Source organism: Peromyscus leucopus, chromosome 8b (genome assembly GCF_004664715.2).
Source record: "Peromyscus leucopus breed LL Stock chromosome 8b, UCI_PerLeu_2.1, whole genome shotgun sequence".
In the NCBI taxonomy this organism is placed as follows: Eukaryota; Metazoa; Chordata; class Mammalia; order Rodentia; family Cricetidae; genus Peromyscus; species Peromyscus leucopus.
Genome location: NC_051086.1, coordinates 49,084,332 through 49,109,637, shown reverse-complemented (window position 1 = coordinate 49,109,637; position 25,306 = coordinate 49,084,332). Strand labels below are relative to the sequence as shown.

Here is a 25,306-nt window from a genome sequence, read left to right as displayed (position 1 = left end):
TAAATATGAGCAAATGAAATCTAGAGTTATAATAAAATGAAACACCAGAATCAAATAGGGCATGTCCCAGGAAGAGACGAGTGTTTTAGCGTTAGAAAATCTACCATCTACTTTGGCACATTGGGAGGCAATTGATGATGTGTTGACCCAGAAATGTAGTTATTAGCCTAAGGAAATAAGACTCAGCCAAAGACTGTCCTCAAGGTTATTTGAGGTAACGTTATTAAATTCTTAAGCAATCCAAATACCCAAACTGGAGGAATTCTCAAATATACTTAGGTTATACTGTGCTTAAACAAATAGATTTTGCTTAAATAACATATAGAAATAAAAGATAGACTATTCTATAGGAAGAACTTTGGTGAAATCATAAAAATATGCTTCAATTATTATTTCAAAATAAAATATATTCATGATGTTGTTCATTAAGCATAAAAAGATTAAAATAATATGTACAGTGTACAGAAACTGCACATTTTAATATATGCATTTATGTATATGTGTGTGTACTATATACTCAAGAATTATATAAATACACAAATATGCAAATATAAATATTGGGCTTTTGCTGATGCAAAAATGTTGCAATGAGTAATCTTCTACATTTGTCATTTTGCACAAATGTGAAGATGAAAACACCATCATGTTTTGATTCTTTTTAAGCATATTAATCTGCATTAAAAATGACACACACACCATTATTCATTGCAATATTGTTTAAGTGTATGTGTGTGAGAGAGTGAGCATGCACAGCCCTTTATGAAACAAGGGAAATAAGAGGAGATGGAACAAAATGTCACAGTGGTTATTATAGGGCAGTTTTAATTTTCATTTCTGTACTTCATTTGAAATACTATTCCTTAATGCCAACACACACACTCGAGCAAATGTTAGAAAAATTACTTTCAGTGAAAAATTACTTTCACATATCGCAAGTCAAGTCACTTAGCTGGTTTTGACTTCATCTTTTAATGATGCAGTAAAGATTACAGTTAAGGGACCTGGGGAGTTGCATATAGTGTCTCGCTATGACAGGCCAATCGTATATATTCATTGGACTCCACTCTGTAGTCAAGATCATTCTAAGGATTAGTCAAGAAAAAAAGATGCATGTGAGAATAAATGAACCTAGAGGACATTATGTTAAGTGAAATATGTCAGCTGAGAAAGACATATCACAGCATGTTCTCTCCCTGTGTGTGGATGTCGAAACAGTTGATCTGAATATTGAATAGTGATTTCTAGAAGCTGTGAAGTGTTTTGGGGAGCAAGACAACGGGGAAGCTGGTTAAGTTCTAGGGATCCACATCACAGGTTGGGGTGGCGGTGGATGCAGTTTGCAAGGCCAGTTCCCTAGTCTATGACTAACTAGAAGAGATGAGCTCAAAGCTTTCAAACATAAAGCAATACACACAGGCATGCTGGTTAATTTGGTTTGATCAGTTCACATTGGATATGTGTCTTTAAACAGTATACTGTGCACCCAACTAAGTATAATAATTAATTAAAGTTACAAAAAAGAATTACCTGAATTTAACACAGGTCAAGGAGTGCAACTGACTATCAGAAACGATTCCCTGAATCTCAGGTGTCTGGCACCCTTTCCCCCTGTCACAGGGACTCTAAAAGATTCAAAATATTGTTTTGACTAACTGCCACTCCATCCATTCAACCTGGACTCTCCCATTTCTTGATATTGATATATTGTTTTAAAATGAGAAAACAAGCCTGTGGCACGCTAATCCAGCACTCAAGAGCAGCGGATCTCTGTGAGTTCAAGCAGCTGGCTACCAAGTGAGTTCCAGAAAAGGCGCAAGTACACAGAGAAAGTCTCGAAAACCAAAATAAATAAATAAATAAATAAATAAATAAATAAATAAATAAATAAAATGAGAAAACAAACCACACAAACAAACAAAGAACAAAAGTTGATCCCCTTCTCTGCCCTCTCCACATTCTGACAAGGCTTTTCATTATGTAGCCCAGGCTGGCCTCAAACTCTCCCCTCCTACCTCATCCTCCTGAATTCCCACAGTCTTCTCTCCCCCCACCTCTCCTCCTGACCTCCTCTCTCTCTCTCCTCTCACCTCTCTCTAGCCTCCCCTCTCTTTCTCTACCATATGAAGAAGAATTTTCTCTCATTGCTAAATCCAGGTCCAATGCAGAATGGATTCAATTTTGGGCAGATAGTTTCTTCTACGACTATAACTTAGTCTTTCTCAAGAAGGGTCAGTATCATCCTATGAGGAATTCTAGCCTGCTGCTCAAGCCCACACCCTAACTGGATACTCTGGTGGCCTATTTGAAGGATCCAGTTTCAACAAAGAAACCAAGCAATCACTCAATCATTCTAGAATTGTTGTATGTTAGGAGGAAAGAGGATAATTTGTCTTAGAAATGGCAAAAGAGAAATCTTGCTTTAAAAAATGATAATTTGTGGGCCTAGATTCAGGAGATTATTATAGACTACTTTGTGTTTTATTGGCTATGGAGGATGAAAGCAGAGAATTGCTAAGATGACTGACATTTGGAATTCTAAGCTCATAGGATATCAGTGTCGTGGGCCAGAGCTTGAGCTTTGGAGAACAAAATGGCAAAGCCACTTTGAGAAGGGAAGAGATTTCAAAGGGCTAGAAGGGGTCCATTTGCAGTTTAAGATCTAACACTCAGGCTACACATGCTTATTTGGAAGTGAACCTTTTAGGCAAGAAGGTGGGAAGCTATAAATCAGAGCCTGAGTCCTCATGAAGACACCTGAGCCCAACAGAGCCCCCAATACTTAGAGTAGAGGAAGAGGAAAAGCATTAAGAAGCTAGAACATGAAGCCAGGAGTAGAAAAGACATTTTCAATGAAGATGTTCAGAGGTGGAGACTAATATCCCCGCCCTGCAAAGATGAGAGTGCTCTGACTCAGGAGTCAGGGAACATAGAGCCAAGATCTTGTGTCTTTTCTTCTTGTTGTTTTGGCTACAATTAGATACACGTAGCAGTGAAAAGCAAGAATATAATGTTGTGCTAAAGCAATATCACAGTGTTGGAGTATACTTTAGAGGCAAGCCAAATCTTCATTCAAACCATTTTAGAAACCCTTGGAATGCCCTGAACTCTGAGCATTGGCAGCCGGGTTCTGTTGATTTTATCGTTTGTTCAATCTAAGTTTCTGTGTTATGAATAGAGAGTGTGCTTTTGAACTACTGGGCTGCGTCAGTTAGCCAAGAACCCAGGACTCCTGATCTTAGACACTAACAGATTTCTACATCTAGGATGTTGTCAAACCTGTATATATAAAAAGAAGAATCTACTTCTCCTTTGTAGTGGGCTGTGCCATTTATGTGTCCTTGTCAAATACTCCCCCATCTTCCTTCTTTTCTGACCTATGTGTAATTTACCATAGCCACTATGGCTAGTCAGCCAGTTCCAGGTGTGTGTGTGTCTATGTGTGTGTGTGTCTATGTGTGTGTGTGTCTATGTGTGTGTGTGTCTATGTGTGTCTGTGTGTGTGTTGGGGAAGGGGGTGTCACCACAGTGACCAAAGAAGCCTAATGTAGTTAGAGGGAGGCAGAAGACAGAAACAGCAGAAACAGCCAGAAGAGTTTTTGGAGCCTAGTATATTGTTGAAAGCCTTTCTTAGAAAGGCTTCGTTTGAGTCAGAGAAAAACAGTAGAGATGGTAAAGAGAACTGCTGCTGTGTTGGAGAGCCAACAGAATGCCTGACTTCTTTTAAAATGTCTTTTCTGTGACTTTCAGGTGATCGTCAGTACAACCATCCGATCTTAAGCAGTGCTACCCAGACCCCTACACACGGTGAGAGCTGATGGAGAGCACCCTGCATCCCATCTGCATATCAAGTGACTCCATTCTGAGGATAAGAGAAGGAGATGGAGTCATGTGCCTGACCTTCTCCAGGCCACACAACTTCACTCTTCCTTTGAGACCATTGTCCCCTGGATGTTTTTGTCTTTGACATCAGAGTGATATGTCTTCCATAAAGAGGCAGGAGACCCTTTCTCAATTCATTTATATTTGCAATCTCCATCACTTCTTGTGGTCACAGATTCCATATGTCTATAGCAAGGAGATTAATGTTCTCCTTTACCCAAAGCCATTATGTGTCATTTACAAATGAAACAAGACTTAGTCAAGCTTTACCCTCTTGTCAGAGAAAAAGTTGACAGTTGCCCAGCCGAGGAGTGTTAGCAAAGAACAGTAGGTAGCAGGAACATCTTTCCCTGTCAGGTTCTAACATCCTCCTAGAAGACCACAACTTAACATCTGGAACTCCAAATAAAAACTATCTGGAGTCTCTCTCAAAACTCAATAGAGCCAGGACAGCCCTGTAAACTGGACCTGTCAGTCATTCTTGTCTCTTCACTATGAAAACTTAAATAATTAAATAATAATAATAATAATAATAATAATAATAATAATAATAATAATAAATAGATGTTTCCCAAGAGACACACTCAAAACACAGATAAATGTGAAGCCAGGTCTGATGGTACAGGCTTACAATCTCATATACTATGGAAAATAAGGCAGAAGAATTGCAAAATCAAGACCTGTTTGAGCTAGAGAGTCAGTTCATGGCCAACTGGGAAGCTTGGTGAGCTACTGTCTCAAAATAAAAATAAAAGCTAAGGGTATAGATTAATGGTATCAACATTTGCCTCGTGTGCAAAAGGCCCAGTGTTAACCCTCCATATTTCTTTTTTTTTTTTCCTTTTATTTTATTTTACAATACCATTCAGTTCTACATATCAGCCACGGATTCCCTTGTTCTCCCTCCTGCCCCCCTCCCTTCCCCCCAGCTCACCTCCCATTCCCACCTCCTCCAGGGTAAAGCCTCCCCCAAGGACTGAGATCAACCTGGTAGACTCAGTCCAGGCAGGTCCAGTCCCCTCCTCCCAGACTGAGCCAAGTGACACTGCATAAGCCCCAGGTTTCAAACAACCAACTCATGCAATGAGCACAGGACCCAGTACCACTGCCTGGATGCCTCCCAAACAGATCAAGCCAATTAACTGTCTCACCTATTCAGAGGGCCTGATTCAGTATACTTTCAAGGATCATTTCTATAGTTTGTTAACACCCCATATTTCATGAGAAAAATAAGATAAACTGAGCAGCTCAGCTGGCAGAGGGATTACCATCCTCAAGCCATATTGCTCAGCACCTCAGCACTGAGGTGGGACACATCTGGTTGAGTTAAAGGGAATGGGTGTTTGGACATGCTCTTTCAGTGCTGTGGGGACACCTGTCATGAGAGCAGGAACATAATTGGATGCTCCTGGTTGTAAGATCTAAGGAAAAAAATGAGAAAATATAGGATCAGTTAAAAGGAGGCAATGCCAGTTGTTACATTGATGGTGGGGACAATAAGGAAGACTGAGAGCTAAGAATTTTGAGGTAAGAATTGAGATGGTTCAGTCACTCAAAATTTATATCTTCATGAAAACCAATGAAGACTAAAATGGAGAGCCAAGAGTATTTGGAAGAATGGAGGATTGACTGTGGATGCTATCCAAGAAATAAGAAAAATAGCAGGCAGGAATGGAATTTGTGATAGTGAATTTGAATCTGAACTTACAGAATTTGCTATGATGGTGGAAGACACAAGAAAAGCATGCTGTAGGTAGTTTGAGGTTGGAGATGGGGATGTTCTCATTAATCTTTGAAGGAAGTAACAGAAGGCTTGAAAGTGAGGACTATCCATGCAAGAATTCTGAGAAAGGAAAATAGAAGGCAGAGGCAGGGAGCCTGAAGGATGCTGTGGGGATTATGGAGTGGGCAGAGGAGCTGGGAAAGTCAAGCAAGGAAAGCCCCCACTTGTTCAGTAACATTCTGGAATGAACAACCACTGAGCTGAGCCTCCTCAGGAAAAGCCAATACAAGCACAGACTCTTGAGTACAAACAGAAGGAGTGTTCACTACCCCACCTCTTCCTGTCTTCTCTCTTCCAACTGGTACAAGGAGATGGAAATAGAGAGGTCCCAGTTCCTGTTCTTGAGCAGCTTGCAGCACTATTGAAATAGAGCTTGCCTGCATTCCTTTCTTGGATGGTACCCTTGCACCCCAAGGAATGAGTAGAGCAATTAGGAAGGCAGGAAGGGCCTGCATCGACTTGATCAACCAAAAAGCATTAACTAGATCCTCAGCCTGGGCCACACAGCCTGAGAGAAACAGGAAAATTAGAAAGCAGGCCTACTGATGCAAAGGAGATCTCTGAAGTCATTTGAGATGAACAAGACCAAGTCATGTCAAATCACTAAAGATCAGTGAGATATGGAGTGTAACTGACTGGAGGGAAACGATAGATGGTAGAGTAGATATCATTGAGGACTGATAAAGCATAACAAGGCCATAGTCACGAGCCTGGAGTTAAGGGAAAATTCGATAGAGGAAAAATAACGTAAGGCATCTCGGTAGAAGACAAGCTTACTCAAGGGGGGTGCTCAGGCAGCCACAGTCAGCACAAAAGGCATGATGGTCTTGGCTCAGTGGTGATTTCAGGAGAAGTGGCAGATGACAGTATGTGGACCTACTGCATTTGGAGGAGGGAGCACTAAGCAATGACCTCAGTGGGAGTAAAATGCCAAGACTCAGAGGGAACCCTGTTCTTCTCCAGCATGGTGAGAAAGCGAAGAAACAAGCAGTGGATTAGTGGTAATTAACCACATCTAGGGAGCAACACTCTCAGCTTCATGCCCACTCTACTTCCTGGCATCTGTCCTGGTCCATGCCAGGGAGGCTCTCTCTGTACAGCATGTTCTGATCTCTTGGGATACAGAGCATCCCTCACCCCCTCACATATGTACGAAGCTGGCACAAACACCAGCTTATTGGCTGAAATCCCCTGGCTCAATCCCCAGTTCTGGGGGTGACAATGCAGGCAGGGAAAGAGAGAAGCCAGGAGTTCCCATGCCTGGGGCAATCCTTGGATGGGCCTAGGAAGGCGACACTCTCTCGCAAGGACAAGAGGATTTTTGTAGTCTATAATGTAATACTCTCTGCCAAGAGGTGTAGAAAACCATAATCCTATACATTTTTCCAACTTAGAGCCTGCCCTTTCTCAGAGCGTCTTTGGCTTTGAGGAGTCCCAGACAAAGATGGATGGATGGATGGCACAGCCAGACTGCTCTTTCCTTGCTCCCTTGTTTCTGGAAATGGTATCACGATCTCCCTGGAAACCAACTGTTGACTTCCTTTTAGGGCTCCTCCTCTCATGTCAATCAAGCATTAAGGGATTTTTTTTCTCCTTCCCCTGGACCTCCATTTCCTTCAGACCCCTAAGCCCACTGCTTCCTCCCCGATCCTTTTCTCCTCTCTGGTGTTTCTCGTAATGTCTCCTCCAAAGCTCTCTTAGCCTGAGGATGCTGTCATCAGTTATTCACCCTCTTGACTGTTCACCATCTCCATTCCCTCCACGACTCTTCCCTGGGCCTAACAACAAACCACACTCCATTGTGTCTCTGCTGACTTTGGAGTCTCAGGGTCTATCTCAGAGATAGCGGGAGAAGAGGAAGGATATGACAAGCAGGTTTTGCTCATGTTTTTCCTTCTGGGAGCTTAGAAATTACTAAGGCAGCCTCTGAGAAAGGGCTTAAGGTAAGCAACAGTGGCTATGTGGGTCACAGAGGCTTGTCAAGTATGGAGCATAGAGAGACCCAAGGGAGCTGCCCTAAAGGTGCATGGCACCATGGATTGAATGTGGATTGGAGTTGCAATGGAGTTGGGCCCTGTATCCATCTCCTCCATGGTCACCAGATTTGCTCTAAAGTCAGACTGGCCTGATAGAATTAGTTAGCCTATCTATTGGGATAAGACAGTGCATTCATGTAGACATGGATGAGTTTATGATCCATATCTTATTAGGGTTTCTATTGCTGTGATAAAACACCACAACCAAAAAAAAATGGGGGGAAGAAAGGTTTTATTTAGCTTACACTTTCACATCACAGTCCCTCACTGAAGGAAGTCAGGACAGGAAGTAGAGGGGGAACCTGGAGCAAGAACTGAAGCAGAAGACATTGAGGAGTGCTGCTTACTGGGTTAACTGACTTACTCTTTCATGGCTTGCTCGGTCCTGCTTTCCTATACCATCTAGGATGATAGGCCCAAGAAGGGCACTGCTCCCAGTGAGATAGACTCTCCCACATCAATCATCAAACAAGAAAATGCCTCACAGACTTGTGCACAGGCAGTTTGGTAGAAGCACCTTCTGAACTGCAGTTCCTCTTCCCATGTGACTCCAGCTTGTGTCAAGTTGACAATAGGCTGACCAGGACAATGCTCTTTCATTGTACCGGGCTCAGGTTTCATCAGAGACACCAGGAATGTACCTGGGGGAAGAAACTATTGCTGAGTTGAGTCCTCGGGACTGATCACTAGCCATGGGAGCCAGAAGAAGCTAAGACAATGCCTTCCCATGAGGACTCTTGACAAAAGGAAAGTTGAGCAAAGGGAAACTGAGTCTCAGCATTCCCTGCTGGGTCCTAGCTTTAAAAAAGCAGGATAGGGTCTCTAGTCAAGGAGGGAGCAGAAAGTAGAGAGAAAACTTGGCCACTATGGCCTCAGCTCCCTCTGCCTGTATGTTCACTAAATGCCATGCCTTTCCTTTGCAGAGAAGCCACGGATGAATAACATCCTGACATCGGCCACCGAACCCTATGACCTCTCCTTCTCACGCTCTTTCCAGAACTTAGCCCACCTGCCTCCATCATATGAATCTGCAGTGAAGACCAATCCAAGCAAGTACTCATCTCTGAAGAGGCTAAGTAAGTCAAGGCTGGCTGGAATTGAGGTCTGTCTCAAGGGTTCCCAAATCATCCTCTTGTCCCATAACCTAAGGGACCAGGTATAGAATCCCAAGAATTAGGAGTGAGTTGTATGTAGGATAAAGAGAATAGTTAGAACCCTTTCTTTTGATCTCCTGGTCCCTAGTCCACTCTTTTTATAGTTAAGAATGATGTAGGACCCTGGGGCCCCCATCCTCTGTAAGCTGTACTTATCACTCATGTACCAGCTTGCCACTGGCCTTCGTCAAACTGTGGGCCTTCCTGTGTATTATTGTTTGTAAAAGAGGCACCAAGGGCCCAAAGAACCATTCTAGCCCAGCCAGGACCATCTCAAAGACCTGAGCCTCCACACTTCTTATGCTCATGCTTTCATCTTATAACTTAGATTTGGTTTATCCAGGGAATCACCTCAGCTATTGGAGTCAGAACAGCTTTTGGCATTGATAGGTTTAATGCATTAAAATGTACAAGAAAGTACATTTAGGGACAGCTTTCTTTCCTGACCTGATCCTTATAACTTCCTCTCATTTCTCTATGAATGAGTCAACACCCTCTCACCCATGTATGTGTGCATGCACTGGTGTGTGTGTGTGTGTGTGTGTGTGTGTGTGTGTGTGTGTGTGTGTGGTCTTGGGGATGCTACACAGAGCCCTATGTATGCTAGGCAAGCATTTGACTCCCGAGCTACATCTCCAGCCCTGTCAATCATTTTTGAAGGCTGCTCAACTTCAGTTAGTGTTCTACAGCTGAACACGTGCTTGAAGTTTCAGGGTGACTTACTCTGATAGAAGTCCAGCCCAAGTTCGTCTCAGCCATCTACAGAGAAATGTTGAGTTTCTATGGCAATAAGTGAGCATCTCTGACCAGCTGAGAGGTCTGACAGATGCCCTGAAACGAGAAAATGGGGTTCAATAGGCAGGATAGATCCACCCTAACCCTGAGCCCACTGAGGAGTAAGCAGCATTACTATACTAGGCAAAGAGTCCCAAAAGCTGTCTGTAGGAGGCCTCCTTGTTGAAATTTGGCACAATGCAGCCTTATGTGTGCCCTGGAGAAGGTCAAGGATCCATAGTGCAATTCTGGGAGAACCTACTAGAAGGACATGAGCCCAAAGCATTTAAGCAAGATGCACATACAGTATTGCTAGAGCCTGCTGCCTGGTGGGCACAGGGAGTAAGTGTAGGCTGATGATATGGCTGTGGGGGCTGGATGCCCATGTGTTGGTTCCTGTAGATTGGTTGTTACTCCAGAGAAGGTGTTACTAGGTTCCTAGGTTACCAGTGAAGCTTTCCACAAATGCCTCCTAGAGGAACATCCTACTTGATTCTAACAAAACCTGATTCTGTGCCCAGTTTCCATAAAGTAGTGCTGTAGACATCATCTGAAAGCTGTTAGCTCTACCTGGGTATTTTAGTAAGACCTGGAGCCATTCTACTTCAGAACCACATGCAGTAGATACAGCAGGCAAGCCACAGGAATACCTTGGGCTTGAAATCAGCTCCACCATAAGGTGGATGAGGAAGTCATTTAACTGTCCCCCATGGTGGCCCCTGAAGAAGAAACAGAATTTGGGGGCCTACTGGAGATATAGACTCTGGGGTATAGGCAGTGAGTGTCCCTTAATCAGAACCCACCTTTTACAAGCCCTCAAGTATTGGTTTGTGGATGCATTGGAGGAGGGGGTTAATGTCACCTGCTTGAGTCCCATCCCCACATACTTTACTAACTAAGGGCCTTTGGTTATGTTACCCTTGGAGATTTCCAGGTCTGTGATTGAACAAGAGGGCACACACACACACACACACACACACACACACACACACACACACACCCTTACTCCCTGAGTCGTGGCTGTCCCATCACCCCACTGCTTTCTCTCTGTCTCCTTGCAGCTGACAAGGAAGCTGATGAGTATTACATGAGGCGGAGGCACCTGCCAGACCTCGCAGCCCGTGGCACCCTCCCCCTCAATGTCATCCAGATGTCTCAGCAGAAGCCGCTGCCTCGAGAACGGCCACGCAGGCCCATCAGGGCCATGTCCCAGGACAGGGTCCTGTCCCCACAGAGGGGCTTGCCTGATGAATTTGGCATGCCCTATGACCGAATCTTGTCTGATGAACAGCTGCTCTCCACAGAGCGCCTGCACTCCCAGGACCCGTTGCTATCCCCAGAGCGGACGGCCTTCCCGGAGCAATCACTGTCGCGGGCCATCTCGCACACGGACGTCTTTGTGTCCACGCCAGTGCTGGACCGCTACCGTATGACCAAGATGCACTCCCATCCCAGTGCCTCCAATAACTCCTATGCCACCCTGGGCCAGAGCCAGACGGCAGCCAAGCGCCACGCCTTTGCCTCCCGCAGACACAACACGGTGGAGCAGCTGCACTATATCCCGGGCCACCACACTTGCTACACAGCCAGCAAGACCGAAGTGACCGTGTGACCGGCAGCGTGGCCGGGCTGCTTGGCAGAGTGAGGGCAGGACAGAGCAGAGCAGGCCAGGGATGAGGAGCACAGCGTCCAGCCTTGCTCTCCTCACCTCCCCGGTTCCCCCCATTGGAGCTGGAGGCGGGCTGCCTTTGTCCAGAAAGCCATATCCCCCAGGGACATGGCGCCAAATGCCTGGTCCAACAAGCACAGACCCAGGCTCTAGAGCTCTTTCTCTCCCAGTAGAACCCTCCCCCTGCAAATGAGAAGAGTGGTGAGGCCCCCAGTCTTACCTACCACCCGCGCCACTCCCTCAGTCCCCGCCCCCCAACCCCCACCCCTTCCTGGAGACTCAGCCACAGGTTCTGCCAGCCAGTGGACCCTCCCCTGAAGGTAATCCGAAGCTGCCTGAGTTTGAACAGCCAGCCGGCCAGCGGGTGCAGTCAGTGGGCTGACCGAATAGGCTACTCGGTCTCTTTCCTGTATCTAGAACCGCATCACAGAAATCTCTTAGTGCCTAAAAACTGCCTGCTCGCTCTCAGCCAGAGAGCTGCTGTGTCCATAAGCACAATACGATTCTCTTCTGCCTGCTGGAACTCTGGTCTCTACCGAGTGGCCCTTCCCTCGCTGAGCCTTGCAGCCCCACAACAGGAAGGGGTTCTCTTCCTTTTAGCTGCTTGGTTGCCTCTGCCCCTGTGCTGTGGGGGCTCTGCCCTCCCAGCCTTCACTGTTTCTCCTCAAACCTCTCTGGGGCTTCAGCTCTTGCTCCCAAGAGGGAGCATTAGCTCTTGCCCTCCAGAGAGGAGTAGCGATAGGTTGCCAGGACTTTAGAAGTGCCTTGGCAGCCACCTGATGTCTCTCCCCACTTCCTCCAGGCCACTGGGTCTGAACTAGGACCTCCTCTCAGGCCTGCCTTCTTCACCCGAGCTCTGCTCCCAGGAGGCACCTGCAGTGGGCAGAGAGCTAGGGTGGGGAGGGCCACTGTGATGCCCAGGATCTCAGGGGCTCACCATTCCCATTTTCTAGGGCTCTGCCTGTCCCCCACTCATGAGCCTCAGGCTGGACAGAGGCAGAAGTTTCCAGACAGAAGAAGCTTAGCCTGTGAACAGGCAGGAGCTCTCTGACGCGGTCATGCCGGACCCTGAGCACTCCTTTCCACCATTTTTGCCCTCTCCGCAGCCTTTTTCTGTTTAGAACTCATTCTCTCTTCCCGTGTTCCCTCCCACACCTACCTCCCCACCTCATCCCCTGTAGTTCCATGACTTTCTTCAAACCAGTGGATCCAAGGAACCGAGACCCATTGGTAGATGCAGATAAACAATGGTGTCCCAGGATGTCGTTGTGGGGGCCATATCAACCACTCCTCCTTGCAGGGACACTTGGGCATATGGTAGGGGCACCTGGAAGCTCCCCTGCCAGCCCATCTGAGCCCCCTCTTTGCCTGCAATCTGAAGGTGGAGAAGGTGTGTGACCAGCTACTGGGAAACTATCAGTGAGAACAATCCTGCTCCCCCAAGATCAGGAGGAGGAAGACAATGAGCCTCCCTTCTGAGAGCCAGGTCTGGGACTGGGGAGAATCAGCCCCAGACTGCTGGTGGAGTAGCCTAAGAAATGGAGCCATAGCTTACCAGACTCCGGCAGCAATGCCCTTAAGTCAGATTTTATACCCCCTCAGTTCTGCATGGATAGCCCTTAAAAAGAGAGGTGGTGAGAAGCTTGTATCTGTCCTGGTCGTTTTTAATCTAGCCAAGACTACGAGCCATGAAGACGTCAGTGGACTGCTTCCCCTCACTGCTTTCAAGAGCTACAAGCTCTCCTACACCCCTCCCTAGAATGCCCCCCTCTGTGAGAGCGGGAATGTTCTGTATAACCCAGAAGGATGGAAGCTGGGGCTTCCAAAGGCAGGCCTTAGCCTCCCGACCAAAGGGGTGTCCCTGGACATTCTGCTTTCCTCCCTGCAAACACATAAACCTTCTTAAGGGCTGGTTCCTATGGGTCTATGAGCTTTTGTTGCAGAAGGTAAGGCTCACAGGAAGAGAAGAACTCAATCCAAATAGAGAGTGGCTCACTTCCAGAAGCAAGGGCATGTCTCACAGCTGTCCCACAGCCCAGCACCCTATAACTCTCTAACCCTTAGCTGGTCCCTTTGAAGGCCTTGTGCTGGTGGGAAGTGGGAAGGGGGAAAGTCGAGACTGTGGTGGCCAAAAATTCCTTCCCTGGTGTCTGGACATCCCATGGAGAATCTTCCAGACAGCAACTTCTCCACCCCTTGGGAGACAATCTTACCCCAGGCTCTTCCCTCAGCCTTGGCTCTGACAAAGGTGTCTGTCTGTCTATTTTCCTCTCCATCTTTCTGTCTGTCTGTCTGTCTGTCTGTCTGTCTCAGGGGTTGTTTGATAAGTTGATTCCAAACTCTTTCTCATCCCTGCCTTACCACCTTCTGGTATAAAATACCTGGCATTGGTTACGTCAGAAAATTCTAATGGAATGCTTGCCTCTCCTGAAGGCTTTTCTTCTGCTTCATCCTTGGAAGGAGAGGAATAGTAACAGAGATGAAAGTCTACAGACTACTATAATCCAGTCCTCTACTTCAAACTCCGGAAAACTGTGTCTTAACTGGGACATGGAAATACACTACCCCTCCTTCAGTTTTGCATGGCTCATTTAAATTACCTGTAGTCAACCATGATCCAGAAATATTAACATTTGTCTTAATTCTTTTGAGAGGTCCACAATCACATGGCTTTTATTACAGTATATTCTTATACCTTGTCCTATTTTATTATTGTCAATCTCTTCCTGTGCCTAATTTACAAATTAAACTTTATTGTATGTGTATGTACATGAAGAAAACATAATACATATAGAGAGTCTCGTACTATGTGTGGTTTCAGGCACCCACTGGAGTTGTTTTCCCTCGGTGATAAGGGAAAACCACTAAGTCCCATGAACTCACCCATCACTCCAGAACCAGCTAGCTATGTTGTATTGTATGAACTCACTTGAGAGTGTCTGGGGCTGGAACCCAGATGTCACTGCTTCTAGCCCAAGCAGGTTGGTGTTCTCTGTCACACACAGGAGAGCTATGCTCTTCATGATAAACACTCCTACCCCAAGCAAAGGAAACTCAAGGTTTCCCTCTGCTTCTTTTGTTCCTTCATGCATGTCTCCACTGCCCTGGACTGGGGTGTGTACAGGTCTTACTTGACCCAGGTGTTCTTCCTGAAGACCTCTTACCACTCCCGTCCTTCCATCCTTCCTTTCTCACTTCCTCCGGTGAACTCTTGGCTCCATATATTCATGAGCCACAAAAGCTTGCCAGTAACTCCTTAGCCTCGTAACTGGACTTTGATCTTCAGAATTTCCCCAGGTCTGAAGTTTCCCTCACTTCCCTCTTCAATTATCAGCCTTCCTCCAGCCCTAGTTTCTTTTACCTGGATCTGCTGAAGTCTCTGGTTTGAAGAATCAGAGTTCTTGATGGAAACTGTGGAAGACTCTCACGTTCTGTGAGTCCTTTGTTTGCCTCATTGGTTTGTTACACTTCCTCACACAGGAAATGATGCCCCAAGGGGTAAAGTCACGGGTCTCCCCCATCCCTCTGATCTCTAAAAGGGAAGGGAGAGAGCTGCCTGGTCAGAGGTGTCATGGCCAAAAGATCAGCTTTGGCTCCTGCAGCTACCAGACTCAAGAAGCTCTTGACTCAGACTGCTACTAGCCCAGAGTCTCCTGCTCTGGCCAAAGATTCATCCCCTTTGATGCCTGTAGCTCTCGCTTCTATTCCAACACCTTTCTTCTAGTGGAAATCACAGCTCTCCCCTCATCCAAAGACATGAAGACTTGTAAGTCTCCAAGTATGGAGGAGTAGCCATCCCAACATCTCTGCCACCAAACTCAACCCATTGCCTTTGGAGAGTTCTTAGCTGTCACTTGCTTCATCCCTCATTCCTTCCACAAATGGCTGTGGACTGGACCCAACATCATAGTTTGAAAGGGCTGCCCATCACTTGGACCCTAGAAGGCACTTGCTGTGAGAGGAGGAGGCACGTTAGGTCCCACACACATCTCTCTGCCATCCTCTCTGAATCTGAGGAATTGTGAAATGTTTTTAGGAGGCTTGCTGCGCTTTAACGAAGTATTTTCCTGGTGTAGAGTTATTTTTATAAGTGACAAATTTTGATGGTAGGGTTTAACATGAAAGACAAGTCTTTCTGGCCCCTCTCTTTGATTTTGGAAAGTGGCATATCAGAGAGGGGACAAGGGGAGAGAAGCAGAAACAGGACTGAGGCTCCAGAAACATGGCTTCTAGGTCTGGCTTTTGTCTCCATCTTGCCATGTGACTATGGGCAAGTCACATGCCAGTTCAGTGCCTCAGTTTCCCCACATATAAAATGAGGGGCTTTGACTAGATGAGCCCCCAAAGTTTCATTCAGCTTTTACACTCTGGGGTTTTCATTCTCCGCTCCTTTCCTTTTCTACATTCATCCCCACTTCAACTGAGCTGCACCCATCACACTCTGCCTGCCCTATGGCAGCATCCTCAGAGGCCCTAGACAAACACCAGATTCCTTGCCAGGTTTTGGGTGGAACCAATGGGCTCGGCCACACATGGATACTCTTGTATCTGAAAGTTAAGGCCTGACCACACAACAGGTCACCAATCATGTATCCCTGAAGCCTCTCATATAAGCATACCTAAACCACCTGGGTGTCAGTTGCTGTGAAATTCTGAGTTTGGAGTTTTCATTTTCGATGTCCTTATAGCTGGAGGGAGGTAACTCTACTTTCAGAGAGGGGACTGGCTGAAAGAAAAGGGTCTAGATGTCTGACCATGACTTTTGGACACAAAGTTTGTATTTAAGGTCAGATAGGAAATTTGTTCCATGTCCCAAAGGAGCATGCTTGGCAGAGGCTCTGTGTGACAAGGAATGCCATCATATCCCACGCCACAGCATGCATCCTGAAGACCACGTCAGGATGCGGAAGCTCCATCCCATCTGGAGAGGACGAGACATCACCCACCTGGGCTGCTGGGAGGAGGGTCCTCACCCCATCCCAGTATCTTTGTGGCCCCTCTTTGTAATACTATCATCCTCCCCATGAAGGCTTGTGAAGCACCAATGGAAATTCCAAATCGCTGTCATCAAAACCATCTTGTAAATTGCAAACACATTAACCTTCCATCATTCATAAAAATAATGCTGTGTGTTTGCTTAACAACCTCCCTCATGTGGGAGGAGAAGACCCTGCTCAACTTTGCTGCCAACCCTCCAATGACCCTCAAATGCCACTCCATTAAAGAGGACCCATTCATTTGCTTCATAGTGGCAAAGAAATCTCTAGTCCTGTAAACTCAACTAGACATTTTGTAGTAAAGAATTATTGAAATTCTCTAATAAAAGGCAATTCTTACTGTAACATTTTTAGTTGGGGACACAATTTCCTAAGGGGGGTGTTAAGGAACATTTTTACTCGTTAGCTGGGTTTATGGATTCTATGTTTATTATATGGTAGTATTATGAAAAGTACCTTTCTATCCGTATCTCTGCAGTTTCTCTGTCACTCACATGGAATCTCCCCAATGAGCAGTGCCCCCCATTACTGCTTCTGTACAAATCTCATCATTCTTCTTCGCTGTCAAAGCACACCCTATATGTACTGTAAACAGAGATTGCTTTAGTGAGATTTAGTCTTGAGGATTTTTCCACTTTTGTCAGTAACAGATATTTATGGATCAAAAAATAAAGCTGTTTCAACATAACCTGTGTGTCTTAAAGTAGCTGCATGCTTACAGAGTCAAAACCAAGGTCATGCAAAAAAAGCAAGGAAGGATACAAGAGATCATTGTAATCAGGAAAGGGAGCAGGGATTGACTACAGACAGTTCCTAGGAAACTTTAGGTGTGATGAGATGTTCTAAAACCAGACGTGGCCAAGCTCAGTGGTACATATCTGTAATCCCAGAATTCGGGAGAATGATGTAGGAGGATTATGAGTTTGAGGCCAACCTGGGCTCCATACCAAAATGTTGCCTCAAAAAAAAAAAAAAAAAAACAATTAAAATCTGTATTGTGGTGATATCTGTGGAACTACATAGGTTCATGGAAATCACCAAAGTGTACATTTACCACTGCCCTATGTTATGGTATACAAATCAAGCTTTAAAATGCAAGGACAGAGGAATGCAGAGAGGTAAACACCCGACACTGTGCCATCTGAGAGCAGAGCTGAATTTTCCAGTGCTGTCTACACTCATCTACTCCAGCACTATTATTCTTAGATATCAGGTCTCAGTTTTATTTTAGTGTTAGTTACCGTTACCATGGCTGTGAGCAGATTAGAGGTGGCTAAAGATCCATAACACTTAACTCTGAGCATCAAAAAGTTGCACCATGAAAACTGATTCAGATTTGCAGCTTTGTTCAAGACTCTCTTTGTCTGGATGTGGCTTTGATATTATTTTCTTTGGCCTACGCTCCCTTTGCTGCAAGGGTTATTTGTTGATCACCAGAGCCTAGAAACAGGCTGAACAAACAAACCACTGCCAGGGAGAGAATTTATCCTATCCCACAAGGCAGCATTTCTGTAGTTTCTGGAATCCAGGGTTCAACATACTCTCTTCCCATTCCTCCAAAGCTCCTGTAATGAAATCCTTTTTATTGGAGGCATTGGACTGATATTTTTTAAATCCTAAGTCAGACCTGGTGGTACAGGTCAACAAATCTCAACTACTCAGGAGGCTGGAGCAAAAGGATCAGAAACGAGTTCAAGGTCAGCCTGAACTGCCTGAGGCATCTCAGCCTAAGGTGTCTCAATAGTGAATAATAATTAAATAATAAATTGATTAATGGGCATACCACAGTGATAGGGCATTTAGTTATCATGCATGGTGAGGTTCAATCCTCAGTTCTGCAAAGAAGTCCTTTTGTTCTCTATTTCCAAGGGTTTTTGTTCTCCTGAAATCAGCACAGCCTTGGTTGCTTTTCTTACACAGAGCAGCACATATTCCAGAATACGTTCACACATCATTACACTCACCACTGAAGTGCCATTTCTTCTTTTCTAAGCCAGTCTCTCTAACACAGGACAACTCATAGCAACTGCACACATGTACCAACACGTTACACATATAGAAATACTTGTAGTCTATGTTCATCATTGAGAGGAAAGGATGAAAACAAATATCTTGATTGGAGGATTTTTTTAAAAAAGTAAAATTTAATCTTAATGCTTACAAATATATATAATGACTAAGTTATACTAAAGATAGTTCTCAAAGGAAACTCTCAGGAGACTTCTCTTCTTGAACATACAAAAACAATATGGATTACAATTAAAAACACATTCAAAGACTGATTTTCCTTCCTTCCTGCCTTCCTTCCTGCCTTCCTTCCTTCCTTCCTTCCTTCCTTCCTTCCTTCCTTCCTTCCTTCCTTCCATTACAGTGCCATGCTGTGGCCCAGGGCAGACTAGCATGGAACTCGCCAGTAGCCCACTGATTGAACTTGGAATCTTCTGCCTGAACTTCCTGGGTGCTGGGATCACATCCCTGAGCCTCTTCAAAGCTCAATTTTATTATTTAAAACAAAACCAGAGAATCTATAAGCCAAGCGATCACTCTGAAATGCCTCTTTACCACATTATTAGTCTCTATTTCTATAGTTTTGTTAAAACTTTTCAGAAAACAGTAATTAGTCAAGGCAAGAGTGGAAGGGTGGACAGGGGAGGGAGAGAGTGGGGGGAGAGGGGAGACAGAAAGAGGGAGGGGGGATCACAATGGTGCCACTTACAAGACCGTATCTTCATCTTGTCAGCATATTTACCCTGTATCAAAATGATGACAGCCAAGGAAGGTGATCTTGAATAAGATTTTGAGGAAAATCTCTTTTGTTTGACTTAATTTTTTGTCATTGTCATTGGTGGTAATGGAAGTTGAACTAAGGTTCATTCTAATGCTAAACAAAGTGTATCACCATGTCACATCCCCCACACCTTTTTCATTTTTATTTCGAGAAAGGGTCTCACTAAGTTGCCCAGCCTATCCTTGAATTCACTCTGTCACCCAACCTGGACTCTAACTTATGATTCTCCTGCCTCATCCTCCAGAAGCAGCCAGAATTACAGGTGTATGCTACTATGTCCATCTGACTTAACTTGTTATGATTTCTCAAAACCTGCAACTTGACTGTCAAAGAAATCCCAAAGACTGCAGTTTCACAGAACATTCTAGACTGTTCATGAGTTCACTTCTCTGACCTTAGAAAGTGAGTTTAACTGTGTTTTAGAAACACAAAGAGAAGTTGTTGTTGTCATTACCCTCCAGCCTTAATCCCAGTTCCAAATCTAAGTCACAATGACAGAAAGCAGCTGTGACGTACCAAGAGTCTTCAGCTTTCATTCTCTGTGGCTGTCTTCTAAAGTTTCTCCTTTGGCTCATAGAGTGAGCTATTTCCACGAGTCTGTCATAGCAGGCACAGGGAAGATGTCCTGTTTTCCATAAAGGACATTGGCCCAAATATTGAACTCTGTTTTAGACTTTTAGAAAACAAAAGCCCTTTGTTCCTCCAAGTGGGGTCCATCAGAATCCCCAGGCCCTCGGTAGAATGTGTATACCTAGAGCACATACCAGACTGTTTCAGTCAAAATTCCTGGTGGTGGGGCCCTAGGATTTGCATAAAACAAAATCCCTGTGCAACTCTGTATATGTTAAATATTGAGAAGCATGCCATTTTGACTTTTCCTGTATCAGTTTTGAAAGTGTATGGCTGCATGACAAGAATGGCTTTTATTTCTCAAGGTCAGAGTGGCCTTGGTTTATGTAGCATCATGATTTTTAGGTAACTAGCCTTAGTGAACAGATTAAACAAACATGAGCTTATAAGGGACACGTGTTTAAGAAATGAAGAGAAAACTGAGGCTTGATATACAAATTATGCATCGAAAGTTTAATATATGAGAAACTATATTGACTTTTCAAGACAGCCTTGTCAGGCTACACAGGAACCTTCAGGATCACTCACATATGACGATGTGTGAAATGCAGAAAGGAGGCCAGGGGTACAGACGTAGATGCAGACACAGAAGGAGCACTGGGAATAGTCAGACCTGCTCCTCTTCTGATTCTTGGGAAGTAAAGGGGCATCCACTGTGAAGGGATAAAGGACAGTCCAGGAGGGATTCCTGGAGAATCCCAGTCACGGCGCATGAGGAGTAGTTTCCCATGTGGGCGGGCTATGCTGAGGCGGTATTGGCTAAACTTCCCTCGAACACCATAGGATTATGTTTCACCGCACTGTTCTACTGGGCTTCTATAGTACTTTTTCTCATCCTTAGCCAGAGCTAGAAATAGATGGGACAGCCACTATCAACACCCTTCCTTTTCACGGGGTAAAAGGAAAACTAGAAGGTCTAGCAAAGACTATTAAGTAGCAATCTAGAGTGACAACATTGTCTGCTTGTCTGGAACTGGCTCTAGAGTCCCACCCCACCATAACAGAGCCATCAAGAAGCATCATTATACCGTGTCCAGAAAGACAGAGAAGGGAAACACAGAACTAGATGCACTGATGACCATCATGGTTAGTATGCTCTGTTTCCAAATAGGGGCTGGGAATTTACAGAGCAATGGCACCTTCTGTTATCAAAACAAAACCCTCTGAGTATTTCAAAGGCAGGCAAAGCTTTACTGATTTACTACGTATAGAATTAGTTCAATTTATTCCAAGTTGGTTACTGCATGCCTTATTCAGGATTCACTTGATGGTAAGAAATTTTAAAAAAAAATACTCAGATTAGTTGAGGCAAATAATGAGAAGTCATCACTATTATTAACATGGGCTATAAATGCTCATAAGACATAAGGCCTCATGAATGCTAGAACTTTCCTCTATTCCATCCATGAAAGCATCCTTCCTCCCACTTCCATGCTGAGCACTCTTGTCTTCCCAACTCTGCACATTTCCAATTTTTCTTGCATATGGCTCTTTTCTCAAATGGTTACACTGAACTGAAATGATATCTTCAGCAATTAAGTCTCGGCAACTTTTCCTGGCCAGTCCTTATGGCTAATTGACTCAAGTTCTGTCTCTAAATTCTAAAATTGCTGGAAGAAAACACAAAAGCCTCTATGACTCACTTAGTATGCTCATTTCCCATTATTTCATATCAAAATAATCTCAACTTTTTTTATACTGAGGATTGAAATCAAGGCCTTGTTGTAGTAAAGTATGTCACCTCTGAACTACATCCCCAGCCTTTAAATATCCTAAAATTAGTGGCAGCTGCCCATTATTGTTATCATGATTCTGACCTGGGTCCCTTATGACTATAGTCAGGTGGTGACCGACTGGAAGAATTGTAAAGCCTTCCTCTCACATGCCCAGCTGTTAAGGCTAGCTGTCAGTTCAACCTCAACAGAGGCTTGCTATCCAGTATGCTGACAAGGGTCCTCTCCACAAAGGCTTCCTCATGGCATGGTAGCTGAGTTCTGATAGCAAGTGCAGAGAAAATTAGGAAGCAGGCAGGTGAGATGAACACATCAAGAGAATGAACCTGGCAGCATGTCTGCTCATTTATATGATGCACTCTCAGAAGTCATATAATATGCTCATGAGACACACACTGGTGAGTTTGTGCCTAGGTTTGAGGTCACAGAAAACAGGCTATGGTGTGAAGGAACCATATCAGGGTTACTCTGAAAGGAAAGTGATATTGATGGAACACACTTGATGTGCCTTTCTTTGGGAAATAAAATCTACTACATTTTGGTGTCAGGTATCTATGCTTGGATAGCTCTAGGATGGGAAATCTGCATCACTTACTCAAAAATAACTGCAAACATATATCACCAAAGAGGTTTCAGAAAATGAAATGTCGTGGTGGTGAGAACCCCATTGAGCAGATACTGGGTAGAGGAGCATCCCTGCTCGTCAGTTCTATCCCAGGAGTTGGGAGAAGACTGTGAATATGACAAACAGTAGATTCTGTGGAATCAAGTTCAAATATTCCCTACCACAGGGTGATGATTTTTAACTACAGTAGTGTCCATTTCTTCCTTTGTCCATCTCCCTCCAAACTAGGCCAACAACATCAGTAGCCATCCTTTACTCTGCCCATGGAGAAAAGGCAGACTGAGAACACAGGAAGAAGTCTTGGAGAACTTGACTTTCAACATAGACCATTTCAATCCCAAAGTGCAGAGACTGCCATGCACTTTCAAGAGCCTTACAGCAGAAAGGATAGAGAACAGCGTGTTATTAACATTTAAAAGCTGACCATTGAATACCAATAAGTCAAACTACAAAAGCTTTAGGTTTTACAATAAGCCATGGACTAAAGAACACATAAGATGTGAAAGGAACATGTTCAGCTATACAAGACCAAACCTTTTACACCTGGGGGGTGGGGAACCTGGGGAGATCGTTGAAAAGCTAGAAATGAATCTTTTAGAGACATCTCACCATGATGATCTATCATAGGCTGAACTCAAAATGATGGGAGTCAGGGGAAATGGATACCAGAACTTTCCAGACAGATTAGAAGATCTGCAGACAGAATGGAATTCTGGGTAGCAAATTCCTGATGAATGTCCAATGTTCACACATAGGGCAGAGATGTAGCATGTAAATTGTTGTAAGCTAGGGACAATCCTGACTCTGCCACTTGCTTCTCAGTCTGGGACTTTGAAACTTGTCTCCAGAGGCATCTCAGAGCTTACAACAGCAGAGTAGTGCCACACAGGAAAAGAAGACATTCGTACCTGTGAAATTGGAGTTGCTTCAGTTAGTCCAAAGCTTTTCCATGCATATATTGAGGCCCAGAGTCTTTCAACACTGGTTGTCGTATTTTTTGTTTTTGTCATTATGTTTTGTCATAATGTCATTGTTTTGTTTCAGGACCTTGTTACACTCCTAAAAAGTTAATACCATAATGAGCGTTTGCTTCTTTAGCACAGACTGTATACAATTATTAATATTCAAGATTAAAATGTGGAACATTTAAATTTTATTTATAAAAGTCACAGCCAGATGGGAGGAACAAGTCTGGTGTTCTATTACACAGAAGTGTGATTATAGTTAGCAATATTGTAATGCATAATTCAAAATAGCTTCAAGAGAAGGTTTTAAATGTCCTCATCATAAAGAAACAGATAATGCTTGTTGATGATGGAGAACTGAAGCATCCTTCTGTCAATATGTAATATATAAATGTAAATGTACTGGGACATTACACATTACACTGTACCACATAAAGATGTATGATTTTGATCTGTCAATAAAGACAAGTGAAAAGAAAAAATGTATTTATTAGTTCATTTTACAATAACAATGCAATAATGATGTGTTAACAAGAATAACAACATATTCATGTGGAAATGACTACAATTTCAAAAAGCAAATTAGCCAGAAGTTTGAAATTGTTTTACAGTTTTGCAAATTGCTGGAAGTCTGGCTTCCTAGAAAACTACCAGATTCTGATGTTTGCTTCTGGGGTTAATCAGCTGTGACATCACAGACAGTTCATCTCCCAGGGGCAGCCTGCTGGAATATAGAGGCAGGGGAGAGTATTCTGACAGAAGAGAGAGTAGAGGGAGTGTGCCCCCTTTTCCAGTATGGATGTCTAGCCTAAGATAAGCCTGAGTTAGAGGCTGGAAGAAATTGGAGTTTTATAGTAATTTGGAAGCTAACAACCCTGGGCTGCATTTAATCATTAAGGTAGAGAATCACCATACGGCTTCTTGTGCTAGGGAGAGCCTGAAAAGGAGAGGGTGGGCAAAAGAAATAAAGTTGTGTATTGATGGTATACTACATTTTCCTTGCTTGCTATGTGATTATGTATATCAAAACCATCTGGGAGTTGGGTGGGAAAGGGAATTTTGTTCTGAAGACTTCCTGGAAGATGACACTGCTCTTGGGATAAGAAATCATTTGATAAGGTTGATAGAAGGTAGGACTTTCCTAAATTAAAGGCAAAATTCTTCAAAGAGAACAAGAGAAGATGAGAAAGAAAGGCATGACTCACAGACATCTGGTTCTTTGTTGTATATTGTCCTGGCACTGCCCTGTGTCCCTAGCTTCTCCTTGTCACAAACGCTGATCTTAGCATGTCATGATAGACACATGACTCAGACCAGACCAAATGGAAACAAAAAGAAAATTGCTTCTTTTTCAGGGACTGGAGCTTAGTTACATAAACCCAGGGGTATCCAATACATAAACCCAGGGGTATCCAATACATAAACCCAGGGGTAACCAAAGCTACATCCCACAAAATATAGAGAAAGAGCTTGGAAATCAAAACAACTCTGAGATATCATCTTACACCTGTGAGAATGGCTAAGATAAAAAAAAAAAAAACCGATGACAGCTTATTTTGGAGAGGCTGTGGAGTAAGGGGAACATTCCTCCACTGCTGGTAGGAGTGTAAACTTGTATACCCACTTTGAAAATCAATATGATGGTTTCTCAGAGGAAAAAAAGGGGAATCAATCTACCTCAAGACCCAGTTACACCAATCTTGGGCATATGCCCAAAGGATACCCAATCATACCACAAGGACAGTTGCTCAACTATGTTCATAGCAGCATTATTTGTAATATCCAGGACATGGAAACAACCTAAATGCCCCTCAATAAAAGAATGGATAAAGAAATTTTAGGACATTTACACAAAAGAGTATTACTCAGTGGTTGAAAAAAAGTAACAACATGAAATTTGCAGGCAAATGGATGGAACTAGAAAGAAAAATCATTCTGAGTGAGGTAACCCAGATCCAAAAAGACAAACATAGCATGTACTCCCTCATAAGTGGATATTAGGAGTAAAGTACAGGATAGCCAACCTACAACTCACAGCCCCAGAGAGGATAGGTAACAAAGAAGGCCCAAAGAGGGATGCATGGATTTCCCTAGGAAGGGTAAATAGAAGAGATCTTCTGGGTAGACTGGAGGGCAGGGGTGGCGGAATGGGGGATGGGAACTTGAGGGAGAGGGTTGGGCAGGCTGGGTATGGGAGGCAGGTTGTGGCAGGACAGAGGGGGAGAATAATGAAAGAGATGTCTTGATAGGAGGGGGCTTTTCAGGGTTAGAGA

The 25,306-nt window shown here is 44.1% G+C and overlaps 1 protein-coding gene across 1 annotated transcript in view; it reads left to right on the top strand.

The window, feature by feature from the left end:
• The window catches only part of Shisa6 (shisa family member 6), a 305,394-nt gene extending 286,465 nt beyond the window's left edge, over nucleotides 1–18,929 (top strand). The window contains 3 exon segments of the mRNA XM_028869364.2: nucleotides 3,748–3,804; nucleotides 8,622–8,774; nucleotides 10,688–18,929. Coding sequence (XP_028725197.1) covers nucleotides 3,748–3,804; nucleotides 8,622–8,774; nucleotides 10,688–11,238 — 761 coding nt within the window. The 3' untranslated portion in view covers nucleotides 11,239–18,929.
• The last annotated feature ends 6,377 nt before the right edge of the window (nucleotides 18,930–25,306 follow it).